The following is an 18,155-nucleotide window of genomic DNA, read 5'->3' on the forward strand; positions in this document are numbered from 1 at the left end:
TGAATGAGGGGGCCATGTGGGACTGTCGCTTTGGAGGTCATGGAATGGGTGGGGGGGCACTTGTGAAGGTTGCGTTGGGTGTCATTGATGGGGGGCTGTGTATGACTGTTGCGTTGGGTGTCATTGATGGGAGGCTGTGTATAATGGTTGGGTGTCATTGATGGGAGGCTGTGTATGATGGTTGGGTGTCATTGATGGGAGGCTGTGTATGATGGTTGGGTGTCATTGATGGGGGGCTGTGTATGATGGTTGGGTGTCATTGATGGGGGGCTGTGTATGATGGTTGGGTGTCATTGATGGGAGGCTGTGTATGATGGTTGGGTGTCATTGATGGGAGGCTGTGTATGATGGTTGAGTGTCATTGATGGGGGGCTGTGTATGATGGTTGGGTGTCATTGATGGGGGGCTGTGTATGACGGTTGGGTGTCATTGATGGGGGGCTGTGTATGACGGTTGGATGTCATTGATGGGGGGCTGTGTATGACGGTTGGATGTCATTGATGGGGGGCTGTGTATGACGGTTGGGTGTCATTGATGGGGGGCTGTGTATGACGGTTTTGTTGGGTGTCATTGATGGGGGGCTGTGTATGACGGTTTTGTTGGGTGTCATTGATGGGGGGCTGTGTATGACGGTTTTGTTGGGTGTCATTGATGGGGGGCTGTGTATGACGGTTGCGTTGGGTGTCATTGTTTGGGGGCTGTGTATGACGGTTGGGTGTCATTGATGGGGGGCTGTGTATTACGGTTGGGTGTCATTGATGGGGGGGAAGGGGCGGGTGGTGTATCATGGTTGGGAGGCTGTGTATGATGGTTGGATGTCATTGATGGGGGGAGGGGCTGGCTGTGTATGATGGTTGGATGTCATTGATGGGGGGGGGGGGCTGGCTGTGTATGATGGTTGGATGTCATTGATGGGGGATGGGCTGTGTATGATGGTTGGATGTCATTGATGGGGGGGAAGGGAAGGGCGGTGTATGATGGTTGGATGTCATTGATGGGGGGGAAGGGAAGGGCGGTGTATGATGGTTGCGTTGGATGTCATTGATGGGGGGGAAGGGAAGGGCGGAGTATGATGGTTGGATGTCATTGATGGGGGGGAAGGGAAGGGCGGAGTATGATGGTTGGATGTCATTGATGGGGGGGAAGGGAAGGGCGGAGTATGATGGTTGGATGTCATTGATGGGGGGGAAGGGAAGGGCGGAGTATGATGGTTGCGTTGGATGTCATTGATGGGGGGGAAGGGAAGGGCGGTGTATGATGGTTGCGTTGGATGTCATTGATGGGGGGGAAGGGAAGGGCGGAGTATGATGGTTGGATGTCATTGATGGGGGGGAAGGGAAGGGCGGAGTATGATGGTTGGATGTCATTGATGGGGGGGAAGGGAAGGGCGGTGTATGATGGTTGCGTTGGATGTCATTGATGGGGGGAAGGGAAGGGCAGAGTATGATGGTTGGATGTCATTGATGGGGGGGAAGGGAAGGGCAGAGTATGATGGTTGGATGTCATTGATGGGGGGGAAGGGAAGGGCGGAGTATGATGGTTGGATGTCATTGATGGGGGGGAAGGGAAGGGCGGAGTATGATGGTTGGATGTCATTGATGGGGGGGAAGGGAAGGGCGGTGTATGATGGTTGCGTTGGATGTCATTGATGGGGGGGAAGGGAAGGGCGATGTATGATGGTTGGATGTCATTGATTGGGGGGGGGGGGGGGGTGTATGATGGTTGGATGTCATTGATTGGGGGGGGGTGTATGATGGTTGGATGTCATTGATTGGGGGGGGGGGGGTGTATGATGGTTGGATGTCATTGATTGGGGGGGGGGGGTGTATGATGGTTGCGTTGTTTGGCTCATCCGTCTGAAGAGTCCTAGGTGATGAGACAACTCTGCTGACCAATACTGCCAGGATGGGCGTGGCTCTTAATGGGCCTGCAGTAAGGACTGCATGTGTTGCTCTTGTATGGCCCAGTGGTGGTTTGGCTCTGGTTGGGGGGGGGCACACAATTGGTTATCAGGTGTTTGCTATGGGTGGAGTCTGGTCTGCTGTGTCCCCTTTCTATGAAGGACTCCGGTGAACAGGATCTCCCTGGACTTCTTCTGTTGTTGGGAAACGCTCAGCCAGATTGGGGGTGGCCATGGGGGGTATTTACCAGCATTCTGGAAAATCTTTCCAATTCCAGTTTTTGATGACCATTCTTACCATCCCCCATTATTATGTGTTAATCATTGGCCCTGTGTGTAAATATTGGGTGTAGGGTTGTCCTGACCTCCCTGAGGATTAGAGGAGGGCGGTGTTGTTGGGCTCAGCGGCCAATCATCTATCACAATGGTTCCTGAGCCAACCTTTGTCCCGGGTCCGTTTGCTCAGATTCCTATCAGTAATCAGGACTAAGCGGAGTCCTCATCTGCAAACAAAGGAAGAAAATCTTGTAATAAAAGACAATGTAGTATGAGAAGTATTTGTTGGAAGCCCCCCGCCCCCCCCCCCCCCCCCCCCCCGTAGAGGTGCTGGTGGACCTAGATAAAGCATCATGTGACCTATGGAGATATAAATCCCCTCCCCCCCCAGCCTTCTACCATGGAAATGATTTCTGCAGGAACTCTGCCATCTGCCCCCCCTATTGGACCATTGTATTGACGTGTTATCAGATCTGTGATCCCTTCAGGACATCTTCACATCCTGAGAACAATAATCTGCCCCCCTGTGCGGGGATTTTATGCCGGTGATCTGGTTGGCTGACCATTGAGGAATCTCAGCAATGCTCCAGCACGCGGCTCGCTGTGATCTCCTGGCGAGTCTGGAATTACGCAGTCAGGTGACCATTGTTCATTGTTGGCGGCTCTCTGATGTGACCTCTGATGGGGGGATAGTGCAGGGAACCACCATCTGTATCGGGGGATGGAAAGCTACCGGCGCATCGCCCTCTACTTAAAGGAGACTGGGTTCACCTTTACCAAAAATACCTGCAGGTAGTGGGGGAGGGGGTCTGTAGATAGAAAACAAACTGCTCACTACAATATCCACTCTCCCCGGACCCCGCATTCACTATATCCCCTCCCCCCCGGACCCCGCATTCAGTATATCCCCTCCCCCTGGACCCCGCATTCAGTATATCCATTCTCCCCGGACCCCGCATTCACTATATCCCCTCCCCCCGGACCCCGCATTCACTATACCCGCTCTCCCCGGACCCCGCATTCAGTATATCCCCTCTCCCCGGACCCCGCATTCACTATATCCGCTCTCCCCGGACCCCGCATTCACTATATCCCCTCCCCCCGGACCCCGCATTCACTATATCCCCCTCCCCCCGGACCCCGCATTCACTATATCCGCTCTCCCCGGACCCCGCATTCACTATATCTGCTCTCCCCGGACCCCGCGTTCACCATATCCGGTCTCCCCGGACCCCGCATTCACTATATCTGCTCTCCCCGGACCCCGCATTCACTCTATCCTCTCTCCCCGGACCCCGCATTCACTATATCCGCTCTCCCCGGACCCCGCATTCACTATATCCGCTCTCCCCGGACCCTGCATTCACTATATCCGCTCTCCCCGGACCCCGCATTCACTATATCCGCTCTCCCCGGACCCCGCATTCACTATATCCCCTCTCCCCGGACCCCGCATTCACTATATCCGCTCTCCCACAGTACACACAACATGGAAATGCAATTATTTTAGTAAATATAAACTGATAAATCCCTTTTTCCCATCAGCAGTATAGAGCAGTCTTGTGACTTCTATCAGTGTCCAGCAGAGGCTGTCCTATGAGGCTGCATGACCCTTGACCCTCTGATTGGCCCTGAGCTGATCACGTGCACCCTCCCAAAAAAAAAAAAAACCACTCTAGCAATACACACCAAACTGAGCATGTGCAGTGTGACTCCACACCATATGTCTTAGGAGATAAGAGGGGGCACTGGAAGAAGGGGAGGATCAGAGAAGACAGGATCAAACAGCCTTTTTACACAATGTGTAGAATTAACCCCTTAGGTCCCACAGAGTATAACACGCATGCGTTGCTGCATCTACAGACTGGTGTCACGGCTGCTGGTCTGGTGTCACGGCTGCGGGTCTGGTGTCACGGCTGCGGGTCTGGTGTCATGGCTGCGGGTCTGGTGTCACGGCTGCGGGTCTGGTGTCACGGCTGCGGGTCTGGTGTCACGGCTGCTGGTCTGGTGTCCCCATCTGGTGATCCCTACAGTCCCTCCAACCCATAGAAGGTATATACTGTATACACGGGGGGGGGTCTCTGTAGGAGGTATATACTGTATACACGGGGGGGGTCTATGTAGGAGGTATATACTGTATACACGGGGGGGTCTATGTAGAAGGTATATACTGTATACACGGGGGGGTCTCTGTAGGAGGTATATACTGTATACATGGGGGGGTCTGTGTAGGAGGTATATACCGTATACACACGGGGGGGTCAGTAGAAGGTATATACTGTATACACGGGGGGGTCTATGTAGAAGGTATATACTGTATACACGGGGGGGTCTCTGTAGGAGGTATATACCGTATACACACGGGGGGGGTCAGTAGAAGGTATATACTGTATACACGGGGGGGTCTATGTAGAAGGTATATACTGTATACACGGGGGGGTCTGTAGGAGGTATATACTGTATACACGGGGGGGTCAGTAGAAGGTATATACTGTATACACGGGGGGGGTCTATGTAGAAGGTATATACTGTATACACGGGGGGGTCTATGTAGGAGGTATATACTGTATACACAGGGGGGGGTCTATGTAGGAGGTATATACTGTATACACGGGGGGGTATATACTGTATACATGGGGGGGTCTATGTAGAAGGTATATACTGTATACACGGGGGGGTCTGTAGGAGGTATATACTGTATACACAGGGGGGGGGGTCTGTAGGAGGTATATACTGTATACACGGGGGGGTCTATGTAGGAGGTATATACTGTATACACGGGGGGGTCTATGTAGGAGGTATATACTGTATACACGGGGGGGTCTATGTAGGAGGTATATACTGTATACACGGGGGGGTCTCTGTAGGAGGTATATACCGTATACACACGGGGGGGGTCAGTAGAAGGTATATACTGTATACACGGGGGGGTCTATGTAGAAGGTATATACCGTATACACGGGGGGTCTATGTAGGAGGTATATACTGTATACACAGGGGGGGGTCTATGTAGGAGGTATATACTGTATACACAGGGGGGGGTCTATGTAGGAGGTATATACTGTATACACGGGGGGGGGTATATACTGTATACATGGGGGGGTCTATGTAGAAGGTATATACTGTATACACGGGGGGGTCTGTAGGAGGTATATACTGTATACACGGGGGGGGTCTGTAGGAGGTATATACTGTATACACAGGGGGGGGGTCTGTAGGAGGTATATACTGTATACACGGGGGGGTCTCTGTAGGATGTATATACTGTATACATGGGGGGGTCTATGTAGAAGGTATATACTGTACACACGGGGGGGGTCAGTAGAAGGTATATACTGTATACACGGGGGGGGGGTCTATGTAGGAGGTATATACTGTACACACGGGGGGGGTCAGTAGAAGGTATATACTGTATACACGGGGGGGTCTATGTAGGAGGTATATACTGTATACACGGGGGGGGTCTGTAGGAGGTATATACTGTATACACGGGGGGGGTCTATGTAGGAGGTATATACTGTATACACGGGGGGGTCTGTAGGAGGTATATACTGTATACACGGGGGGGTCTATGTAGGAGGTATATACTGTATACACGGGGGGGTCTGTAGGAGGTATATACCGTATACACGGGGGGGTCTATGTAGGAGGTATATACTGTATACACGGGGGGGGTCTGTAGGAGGTATATACCGTATACACGGGGGGGTCTATGTAGGAGGTATATACTGTATACACGGGGGGGGTCTGTAGGAGGTATATACTGTATACACGGGGGGGGTCTGTAGGAGGTATATACTGTATACACGGGGGGGGGTCTGTAGGAGGTATATACTGTATACACGGGGGGGGGGTCTGTAGGAGGTATATACCGTATACACGGGGGGGGTCATGTAGGAGGTATATACCGTATACACGGGGGGGGTCTATGTAGGAGGTATATACCGTATACACGGGGGGGTCTATGTAGGAGGTATATACCGTATACACGGGGGGGTCTGTAGGAGGTATATACTGTATACACGGGGGGGTCTATGTAGGAGGTATATACTGTATACACGGGGGGGGTCTGTAGGAGGTATATACTGTATACACGGGGGGGGGGTCTGTAGGAGGTATATACCGTATACACGGGGGGGGTCTATGTAGGAGGTATATACCGTATACACGGGGGGGTCTATGTAGGAGGTATATACCGTATACACGGGGGGGGTCTATGTAGGAGGTATATACCGTATACACGGGGGGGTCTATGTAGGAGGTATATACTGTATACACGGGGGGGGTCTGTAGGAGGTATATACTGTATACACGGGGGGGTCTGTAGGAGGTATATACCGTATACACGGGGGGGGGGGTCTATGTAGGAGGTATATACCGTATACACGGGGGGGGGGTCTATGTAGGAGGTATATACCGTATACACGGGGGGGGGTCTATGTAGGAGGTATATACCGTATACACGGGGGGGGTCTGTAGGAGGTATATACTGTATACACGGGGGGGGGGTCTATGTAGGAGGTATATACCGTATACACGGGGGGGGTCTATGTAGGAGGTATATACTGTATACACGGGGGGGAGGGGGGGTATATACTGTATACACGGGGGGGTCTATGTAGGAGGTATATACTGTATACACGGGGGGGGGGTAGGGGGGGGGGTCTCTGCGGAATGACGTCAGAGCCGTTCACATGTTCGATGTGTTTCCCATGCAGTCAGAACGGGGCGGTCCTGTGAATAAAGCTCCACCCACGTCCCTGCTAATCCCTCCCTCTGCCCTCTACTCTTACCTCATCTCGCCCCTCCCCTCCAATCGCATGTCCCCGCCCCTGGGCCGGGAAAACAGTGACTCCGCCCCGTGTCCCAACAGGCAGTGCGCGGAGTGTCCGGGGGGGTCACATGACTGCCGGTGAGGGCGGATGGATCCCCGGGAGGTGAAGGACCGGATCCTGGAGAACATCAACCTGTCCGTGAAGAAGGTGAGACCGAGGGGGACACCCGGGAGGGGCGAGAGAGGAGGGGGGACACCCGGGAGGGGCGAGAGAGGAGGGGGGACACCCGGGAGGGGGGACACCCGGGAGGGGCGAGACCAATAACTTCACCTCATAGAACACAAATACTCCTCCCCCACTGTACACCCCAATGTACCCCCCTCCCCCACTGTACACCCCAATGTACACCCCTCCCCCACATCAACGTATATACCCCAATGCATCTCTATATATTGTATCCCCCCCATATATACCGTATACTCCCCCTGTATACCAACACCCAGATATATCCTCCTGTATACTGTACAGAGGAGCTTACACTTACTCCTGCTGTTCCCCACCATCCCTGTGCCCATTATGAGGGGTTCCCCCCATCCCTGTGCCCATTATGAGGGGTTCCCCCCATCCCTGTGCCCATTATGAGGGGTTCCCCCCATCCCTGTGCCCATTATGAGGGGTTCCCCCCATCCCTGTGCCCATTATGAGGGGTTCCCCCGTGCCCGTTATGAGGGGTTCCCCCGTGCCCGTTATGAGGGGTTCCCCCCCATCCCCGTTATGAGTTGTTCCCACCATCCCCGTGCCCATTATGAGGGGTTCCCCCCCATCCCCGTGCCCATTATGAGGGGTTCCCCCCCATCCCCGTGCCCATTATGAGGGGTTCCCCCCATCCCTGTGCCCATTATGAGGGGTTCCCCACCATCCCTGTGCCCATTATGAGGGGTTCCCACCATCCCTGTGCCCATTATGAGGGGTTCCCCCCATCCCTGTGCCCATTATGAGGGGTTCCCCCCATCCCTGTGCCCATTATGAGGGGTTCCCCCCATCCCTGTGCCCATTATGAGGGGTTCCCCCGTGCCCGTTATGAGGGGTTCCCCCGTGCCCGTTATGAGGGGTTCCCCCCCATCCCCGTTATGAGTTGTTCCCACCATCCCCGTGCCCATTATGAGGGGTTCCCCCCCATCCCCGTGCCCATTATGAGGGGTTCCCCCCCATCCCCGTGCCCATTATGAGGGGTTCCCCCCATCCCTGTGCCCATTATGAGGGGTTCATACCATCCCTGTGCCCATTATGAGGGGTTCCCCCGTGCCCGTTATGAGGGGTTCCCCCGTGCCCGTTATGAGGGGTTCCCCCCCATCCCCGTGCCCGTTATGAGGGGTTCCCCCCCATCCCCGTTATGAGTTGTTCCCACCATCCCCGTGCCCATTATGAGGGGTTCCCCCCCATCCCCGTGCCCATTATGAGGGGTTCCCCCCCATCCCCGTGCCCGTTATGAGTTGTTCCCACCATCCCCGTGCCCATTATGAGGGGTTCCCCCGTGCCCATTATGAGGGGTTCCCCCGTGCCCATTATGAGGGGTTCCCACCATCCCTGTGCCCATTATGAGGGGTTCCCACCATCCCTGTGCCCATTATGAGGGGTTCCCCCGTGCCCATTATGAGGGGTTCCCCCGTGCCCATTATGAGGGGTTCCCCCCATCCCTGTGCCCATTATGAGGGGTTCCCCCCATCCCTGTGCCTATTATGAGGGGTTCATACCATCCCTGTGCCCATTATGAGGGGTTCCCCCGTGCCCGTTATGAGGGGTTCCCCCGTGCCCGTTATGAGGGGTTCCCCCCCATCCCCGTGCCCGTTATGAGGGGTTCCCCCCCATCCCCGTTATGAGTTGTTCCCACCATCCCCGTGCCCATTATGAGGGGTTCCCCCCCATCCCCGTGCCCATTATGAGGGGTTCCCCCCCATCCCCGTGCCCGTTATGAGGGGTTCCCCCCCATCCCCGTGCCCGTTATGAGTTGTTCCCACCATCCCCGTGCCCATTATGAGGGGTTCCCCCGTGCCCATTATGAGGGGTTCCCCCGTGCCCGTTATGAGGGGTTCCCCCGTGCCCGTTATGAGGGGTTCCCCCGTGCCCGTTATGAGGGGTTCCCCCCCATCCCCGTGCCCGTTATGAGGGGTTCCCCCCCATCCCCGTGCCCGTTATGAGGGGTTCCCCCCCATCCCCGTGCCCGTTATGAGGGGTTCCCCCCCATCCCCGTGCCCGTTATGAGGGGTTCCCCCCCGTGCCCGTTATGAGGGGTTCCCCCCGTGCCCGTTATGAGTTGTTCCCACCATCCCCATGCCCATTATGAGGGGTTCCCCCCATCCCCGTGCCCGTTATGAGGGGTTCCCCCCCATCCCTGTGCCCGTTATGAGGGGTTCCCCCCGTGCCCGTTATGAGTTGTTCCCACCATCCCCGTGCCCATTATGAGGGGTTCCCCCGTGCCCATTATGAGGGGTTCCCCCCCATCCCCGTGCCTGTTATGAGGGGTTCCCCCGTGCCCATTATGAGGGGTTCCCCCCCATCCCCGTGCCTGTTATGAGGGGTTCCCCCCCATCCCCGTGCCCGTTATGAGGGGTTCCCCCCCATCCCCGTGCCTGTTATGAGGGGTTCCCCCCGTGCCCATTATGAGGGGTTCCCCCCATCCCCGTGCCCATTATGAGGGGTTCCCCCCATCCCCGTGCCCATTATGAGGGGTTCCCCCCATCCCTCTGGTCCTCATTGGCCTCATCTCGCACCCCTCCCTGTAGCTCTTCTATCTCATTGGTCCTTCTGGCCCTTGTTGCCCCCCCTCCCCCGTCATGGCTGACACCAGCTGTGTATTTGGTGTCATCGCTCTCCATGTGACTCTGCAGTAAACAACAACATTGCTTCTAGAGAGGTGAGATCCCAGCAGATCCCAGCGATGTCGGGAATCATCTCCCCCCAGATCCCGGATCGGGTCACACACACAGATCTGACTGGAGGGAACATGGGGGGGGTCAGCTGTCACTCAACTGATGTCAATCTCACTGGCTTCTCCATTATACCGGGAGGTCTGCTCACCGACATTGGGAGGGGGGGGGTGTCCTGCTCACCGACATTGGGAGGGGGGGGGTGTCCTGCTCACCGACGTTGGGAGGGGGGGGGTGTCCTGCTCACCGACGTTGGGAGGGGGGGGGTGTCCTGCTCACCGACGTTGGGAGGGGGGGGTGTCCTGCTCACCGACGTTGGGAGGGGGGGGGTGTCCTGCTCACCGACGTTGGGAGGGGGGGGGGGTGTCCTGCTCACCGACGTTGGGAGGGGGGGGGGGTGTCCTGCTCACCGACGTTGGGAGGGGGGGGGGGGGGTGTCCTGCTCACCGACGTTGGGAGGGGGGGGGGTGTCCTGCTCACCGACGTTGGGAGGGGGGGGGGTGTCCTGCTCACCGACGTTGGGAGGGGGGGGGGTGTCCTGCTCACCGACGTTGGGAGGGGGGGGGGTGTCCTGCTCACCGACGTTGGGAGGGGGGGGGGGTGTCCTGATCACCGACGTTGGGAGGGGGGGGTGTCCTGCTCACCGACGGGAGGGGGGGGGGTGTCCTGCTCACTGACGTTGGGAGGGGGGGGGTGTCCTGCTCACCGACATTGGGAGGGGGCTTGCTTACTGACAGTGGGGAGGGGAGCATGCTCTCTGACATTGCTTTCCTACATTGGGGGGGTTGCACACAGACATGGGGGGGGGACGGCTCAGCTTCCATTTTCTGTCTGAATTCCTCAATAGCCGCAAAGGATATAAATCACCAAATGTCTCTGCAAACCCAGATATTCCCTTGTAAAAGTAGCAGTGACACCATCTCTGTGCTGTACACAGCCTGTGCTGGAAGCAGAGCTGCGGGAGGGATCCAGGAAGCTCCACCCACTACAGAAAACTAGAGGAGGGGGCGGAGACGAGACCAGTCCCCCCGCACAAGGAGGGAGAGCAGAGCTGTGGGAGGGGCCTAACAGACTGCAGGCAGAGACTACAGGAGGGGGCGGAGACTAGACAGTCCTGCACAAAGGGAGCGCAGAGCTGTGGGAGGGGCCTAACAGGACTACAGGAGGGGGCGGAGACGAGACCAGTCCCCCCGCACTAGGAGGGAGCAGCAGTGAGCGGTCTTCATTCCAGGAAGTGTCACCCTGGAGGACGGCTCAGATCTCCGAGGTTCCGGAAGACACGGGACGGATGTGTTATCCCGGAGTGCGGCTTGTACCATAATCCCGCCTGGTTGGCTCCTGGGCTCACTTCCCCCTCCTGCCTTCTCCATAGAGAAGGCCGGCAGTGTGGCCCCGTCTCTCCCTGCGGGGGACCCGTCACCCCTCCCCCGGAGTACACAGTGTGGTCGGCTCTTTGTCTGAGCTGAGGCCCGATCCTCTGTCATGTGGTCTCGTGACTGCAGCCGTTGTGGTGAGAAGTTCCGTTTTGTGGATTGTTGTGACTGATCCGTCCTGTGTGAGCTCCTCGCCTGAATGGCAGAAAATCCCCCAATCCTGCCGGGCTCCTCTCGGTGAGCGCGCCGGGCTCCTCTCGGTGTACTTCTCCCTGGGCTCCTCTCGGTGTGCGGGCTCCTCTCGGTGTGCGGGCTCCTCTCGGTGTGCGGGCTCCTCTCGGTGTGCGGGCTCCTCTCGGTGTGCGGGCTCCTCTCGGTGTGCGGGCTCCTCTCGGTGTGCGGGCTCCTCTCGGTGTGCGGGCTCCTCTCGGTGTGCGGGCGCCGGGCTCCTCTCGGTGTGCGGGCGCCGGGCTCCTCTCGGTGTGCGGGCGCCGGGCTCCCCTCGGTGTACTTCTCCCTGGGCTCCTCTCGGTGTGTGCGCCGGGCTCCTCTCGGGGGGGTGAGCGCTGGGCTCCTCTCGGGGGGTGAGCGCTGGGCTCCTCTCGGGGGGTGAGCGCTGGGCTCCCCTCGGTGTACTTCTCCCTGGGCTCCCCTCGGTGTACTTCTCCCTGGGCTCCTCTCGGTGTGCGGGCGCCGGGCTCCCCTCGGTGTACTTCTCCCTGGGCTCCTCTCGGTGTGTGCGCCGGGCTCCTCTCGGGGGGGTGAGCGCTGGGCTCCTCTCGGGGGGTGAGCGCTGGGCTCCTCTCGGGGGGTGAGCGCTGGGCTCCTCTCGGTGTACTTCTCCCTGGGCTCCTCTCGGGGGGTGAGCGCCGGGCTCCTCTCGGTGTACTTCTCCCTGGGCTCCCCTCGGTGTGCGGGCGCAGGGCTCCTCTCGGGGGGTGAGCGCCGGGCTCCTCTCGGTGTACTTCTCCCTGGATACCCCATATGCTGGGAGGATAAGTGACCCTGGTATGTGTATGTATGTGGGATGGGGACCCTGGATTGTAAGCTCTTGGGGGCGGGGACTGCTGGCAGTGTACATTCCCAGGTGTCCGTCATCCTCCGGTGAGACCTGTTTCAGTATCTACAGAGCAGAAGCAGCCGAGAATTTACAATGTGCTGACGGCAGCGGTTTCCTCCTTCACAGCCGGCTTCGCTGGGTCGGGATTTCTCTGTCAGACCTGATGAACCAGCTTGGCGTCTCCAGTCTGCGCCCAGCGATGGGAATACGGGGGAGCCGTTCTGTTGTGCTCCGTGTGATCGATCGTCCGCATTCACATCCATGTACCGATCCACACACATGTATGACGGGCTGACTGTACCTGTGTGGGATGTACAGGGGTTCCATGACAGGCGGCCGGCTGCACAGATCTGTGACTAGAGAGACACGTGTGTCCAATACACGGATCACATCCCAACAGACTCCATTCTGGTCCATTGGACTTACACGGGGGGACACGCATGGAGATCTGTGCAGCCAGCCGCCTGTCACTGCACACGTCTGCATGGAACACCTGTGACTGCACACGTCTGCATGGAACACCTGTGACTGCACACGTCTGCATGGAACACCTGTGACTGCACACGTCTGCATGGAACACCTGTGACTGCACACGTCTGCATGGAACACCTGTGACTGCACACGTCTGCATGGAACACCTGTGACTGCACACGTCTGCATGGAACACCTGTGACTGCACACGTCTGCATGGAACACCTGTGACTGCACACGTCTGCATGGAACACCTGTGACTGCACACGTCTGCATGGAACACCTGTGACTGCACACGTCTGCATGGAACACCTGTGACTGCACACGTCTGCATGGAACACCTGTGACTGCACACGTCTGCATGGAACACCTGTGACTGCACACGTCTGCATGGAACACCTGTGACTGCACACGTCTGCATGGAACACCTGTGACTGCACACGTCTGCATGGAACACCTGTGACTGCACACGTCTGCATGGAACACCTGTGACTGCACACGTCTGCATGGAACACCTGTGACTGCACACGTCTGCATGGAACACCTGTGACTGCACACGTCTGCATGGAACACCTGTGACTGCACACGTCTGCATGGAACACCTGTGACTGCACACGTCTGCATGGAACACCTGTGACTGCACACGTCTGCATGGAACACCTGTGACTGCACACGTCTGCATGGAACACCTGTGACTGCACACGTCTGCATGGAACACCTGTGACTGCACACGTCTGCATGGAACACCTGTGACTGCACACGTCTGCATGGAACACCTGTGACTGCACACGTCTGCATGGAACACCTGTGACTGCACACGTCTGCATGGAACACCTGTGACTGCACACGTCTGCATGGAACACCTGTGACTGCACACGTCTGCATGGAACACCTGTGACTGCACACGTCTGCATGGAACACCTGTGACTGCACACGTCTGCATGGAACACCTGTGACTGCACACGTCTGCATGGAACACCTGTGACTGCACACGGCTGCATGGAACACCTTTCACTACACACGGCTGCATGGAACACCTTTCACTACACACATCTGCATGGAACACCTGTGACTGCCTGCACACGGCTGCATGAAACACCTTTCACTACACAGGGCTGCATGGAACACCTTTCACTACACACGGCTGCATGGAACACCTTTCACTACACACGTCTGCATGGAACACCTGTGACTGCCTGCACACGGCTGCATGGAACACCTGTCGCTGCACACGGCTGCATGGAACACCTGTCGCTGCACACGGCTGCATGGAACACCTGTCGCTGCACACGGCTGCATGGAACACCTGTCGCTGCACACGGCTGCATGGAACACCTGTCGCTGCACACGGCTGCATGGAACACCTGTCGCTGCACACGGCTGCATGGAACACCTGTCGCTGCCTGCACACGGCTGCATGGAACACCTGTCGCTGCCTGCACACGGCTGCATGGAACACCTGTCGCTGCACACGGTTGCATGGAACACCTGCGCCTCCCATGTGGGTCTATGGATCCGTACAGCCATGTGAATGAGGCTTTGTCCAAGTTGCAGTGCAGGATGGGGGGAGGTATGTATTGGGCCTCATTCACACAGGCGTACTACACCCGGTGAGGGCTGCGTTTGCCCCTTCAGGTGCTCTGACATTCCCATTCATTTCAGTGGGGACACAGCCGCTGCTCCCGATATGACAGCCCTGTGGGGGGAGGGGGGTGCATGGCTCGGAGCGCACACTAGCCACACTCAGCGCCGCACACCCACATGGCTGTCTGATTGGGAGCTGCGTCTGTGTCCATGGAGCACTGCATCCCGACCGACATCAGAGGAACCTCCTGCACAGGAACGCCTGTAGGCCAGCATGGCCCTCACCTGGGCTACCCTATAGGACACCTGTGTGGAGGGGGCCTCATGTGGGGGGGGGGGGTAACAAGGGCTGGACATGGGGCATACCCTATAGGACACCTGTGTGGAGGGGGCCTCATGTGGGGGGGGGGGGGGTAACAAGGGCTGGACATGGGGCATACCCTATAGGACACCTGTGTGGAGGGGGCCTCATGGGGGGTAAGAAGGCCTGGACATGGGGCTACCCTATAAGACGCCTGTGTGGAGGGGGCCTCATGGGGGGAGGGGGGGGTAACAAGGGCTGGACATGGGGCATACCCTATAGGACGCCTGTGTGGAGGGGGCCTCATGGGGGGGTAACAAGGCCTGGACATGTGCTCTCGGGCACTATAGTCCCTGTAATGTGGAGCAATGAGGACACCAGGAATATTCCTGCGATGTCAGTGAGGCTCTGCGATCTTCCCATCCTGCGATCTCGCCATCCCGCGTCCCATCCTGCGATCTCGCCATCCCGCGTCCCATCCTGCGATCTCGCCATCCCGCGTCCCATCCTGCGATCTCGCCATCCCGCGTCCCATCCTGCGATCTCGCCATCCCGCGTCCCATCCTGCGATCTCGCCATCCCGCGTCCCATCCTGCGATCTCGCCATCCCGCGTCCCATCCTGCGATCTCGCCATCCCGCGTCCCATCCTGCGATCTCGCCATCCCGCGTCCCATCCTGCGATCTCGCCATCCCGCGTCCCATCCTGCGATCTCGCCATCCCGCGTCCCATCCCGCGTCCCATCCTGCGATCTCGCCATCCCGCGTCCCATCCTGCGATCTCGCCATCCCGCGTCCCATCCTGCGATCTCGCCATCCCGCGTCCCATCCTGCGATCTCGCCATCCCGCGTCCCATCCTGCGATCTCGCCATCCCGCGTCCCATCCTGCGATCTCGCCATCCCGCGTCCCATCCTGCGATCTCGCCATCCCGCGTCTCATCCTGCGTCCCATCCCGCGTCCCATCCTGCGATCTCGCCATCCTGCGTCCCATCCTGCGTCCCATCCTGCGATCTCGCCATCCCGCGTCCCATCCTGCGATCTCGCCATCCCGCGTCCCATCCTGCGATCTCGCCATCCCGCGTCCCATCCTGCATCCCATCCTGCGTCCCATCCTGCGATCTCGCCATCCCGCGTCTCATCCTGCGTCCCATCCTGCGTCCCATCCTGCGATCTCGCCATCCTGCGTCCCATCCTGCGATCTCGCCATCCCGCGTCCCATCCTGCGATCTCGCCATCCCGCGTCTCATCCTGCGTCCCATCCTGCGATCTCGCCATCCTGCGTCCCATCCTGCGATCTCGCCATCCCGCGTCCCATCCCGTGTCCCATCCTGTGTCCCATCCTGCGATCTCGCCATCCTGCGTCTCATCCTGCGTCCCATCCCGCGTCCCATCCTGCGATCTCGCCATCCCGCATCCCATCCCGCATCCCATCCCGCGTCCCATCCTGCGATCTCGCCATCCCGCGTCCCATCCTGCGATCTCGCCATCCCGCGTCCCATCCTGCGATCTCGCCATCCCGCGTCCCATCCTGCGATCTCGCCATCCCGCGTCCCATCCTGCGATCTCGCCATCCCGCGTCCCATCCTGCGATCTCGCCATCCCGCGTCCCATCCCGCGTCCCATCCCGCAATCTCGCCATCCTGCGTCCCATCCTGCGTCCCATCCTGCGTCTCATCCTGCGATCTCGCCATCCTGCGTCCCGGCGATTCCCGGGATGGTAACATGTCCTCCAGAAACGTCTCCTCCTCTAACGCCTCTTCTCTTCTCAGTTACAGAGTTACTTTGCTGCATGTGAGGATGAGACGCCCGCCATTCGCAACCACGACCGCGTCCTGCAGAGGCTCTGCGAACACCTGGACCACGCGCTGCTCTACGGGTGAGCCCTGACCTCCCGATCCTTCAGCTTCACCATCGGTGGTCGGTCCGTGGTTTTATACCGACCATCAATCGTTGTGTTCTTGTACATTGATGGCTGCCACCCCGACATCGCACTGCGCCAAAGTATCATAGAGAGGTGCCAGCCGCCCCACACTGCGCCAAAGTAACATAGAGAGGTGCCAGCCGCCCCGCACTGCGCCAAAGTAACAGAGAGGTGTCAGCTGCCCTGCACTGCGCCAAAGTAACATAGAGAGGTGCCAGCCGCCCCGCACTGCGCCAAAGTAACATAGAGAGGTGCCAGCCGCCCCGCACTGCGCCAAAGTAACATAGAGAGGTGCCAGCCGCCCCGCACTGCGCCAAAGTATCATAGAGAGGTGCCAGCCGCCCCGCACTGCGCCAAAGTATCATAGAGAGGTGCCAGCCGCCCCGCACTGCGCCAAAGTAACATAGAGAGGTGCCAGCCGCCCCGCACTGCGCCAAAGTAACATAGAGAGGTGCCAGCCGCCCCGCACTGCGCCAAAGTAACATAGAGAGGTGCCAGCCGCCCCGCACTGCGCCAAAGTATCATAGAGAGGTGCCAGCCGCCCCGCACTGCGCCAAAGTAACATAGAGAGGTGCCAGCCGCCCCGCACTGCGCCAAAGTAACACAGAGAGGTGCCAGCCGCCCCGCACTGCGCCAAAGTAACATAGAGAGGTGCCAGCCGCCCCGCACTGCGCCAAAGTAACATAGAGAGGTGCCAGCCGCCCCGCACTGCGCCAAAGTATCATAGAGAGGTGCCAGCCGCCCCGCACTGCGCCAAAGTATCATAGAGAGGTGCCAGCCGCCCCGCACTGCGCCAAAGTAACATAGAGAGGTGCCAGCCGCCCCGCACTGCGCCAAAGTAACATAGAGAGGTGCCAGCCGCCCCGCACTGCGCCAAAGTAACATAGAGAGGTGCCAGCCGCCCCGCACTGCGCCAAAGTAACATAGAGAGGTGCCAGCCGCCCCGCACTGCGCCAAAGTAACAGAGGTGCCAGCCGCCCCGCACTGCGCCAAAGTAACATAGAGAGGTGCCAGCCGCCCGCCATTCAGACATGACGCTGATACTGATATGCGCTGATCTCACTGGGATTCTTTTATTTTTTATGTTTTTTTTATTCTGTCATCTATTCAGGATGGTGATTGCGGCCAATTTATCGATCGGGCGCATTGATAAGTTATGGCCGCCGACTCCAGGAGCTTCTGTAGGAAAGATTTAAAGGGTAACTCCACTTTCATGTCAAAAAAAATCACAAAAAAAACAAACTTTTATATATATATATCTTCACTAGTCGTATTGTAACTGAATGTTATTAAAAATGACCTCAATCCAGCGCTGACCTTTTCTGTAAAACGCAATATGGCGACCTGGAGGTGCGGAACGCCCCCTGAACATGTCGCTTCCTGCTTCTGTGATTGGCTCTCTGATTTTCCCAGAAGTCCCCACTAAGGTACAAGTCCTATTTTAGGCATCCCTTGCCACAGAAATATCATTTTGGTGAGATACTCCCAAAGGGAAATCACGTCTAAAGGGATGCAGACCCTGCCGCTGTCCTCATTAGAGCCCTGCAGGTGCAGCAGCTGATTGGTG

At 57.9% G+C, this 18,155-nt stretch overlaps 1 protein-coding gene across 5 annotated transcripts in view; it reads left to right on the forward strand.

Moving 5' to 3' along the window:
* The first annotated feature begins 7,009 nt into the window (after positions 1-7,009).
* The window catches only part of PLEKHM2 (pleckstrin homology and RUN domain containing M2), a 32,919-nt gene continuing 21,773 nt past the window's right edge, over positions 7,010-18,155 (forward strand). For 4 of the 5 annotated variants that reach the window (XM_089667421.1, XM_089667424.1, XM_089667423.1 and 1 more), the window contains exons 1-2: positions 7,010-7,158; positions 16,437-16,543. In XM_089667421.1, coding sequence (XP_089523547.1) covers positions 7,099-7,158; positions 16,437-16,543 — 167 coding nt within the window. In that variant the 5' untranslated portion in view covers positions 7,010-7,098. The remainder of the gene's footprint in view (positions 7,159-16,436; positions 16,544-18,155) is intronic. The other variant, XM_089667422.1, reaches the window with a different exon arrangement.

Source organism: Staurois parvus, unplaced genomic scaffold, assembly GCF_062004578.1.
Source record: "Staurois parvus isolate SC_StPar_1 unplaced genomic scaffold, SC_StPar_1.0 ptg003249l, whole genome shotgun sequence".
NCBI classification, from domain to species: domain Eukaryota; kingdom Metazoa; phylum Chordata; class Amphibia; order Anura; family Ranidae; genus Staurois; species Staurois parvus.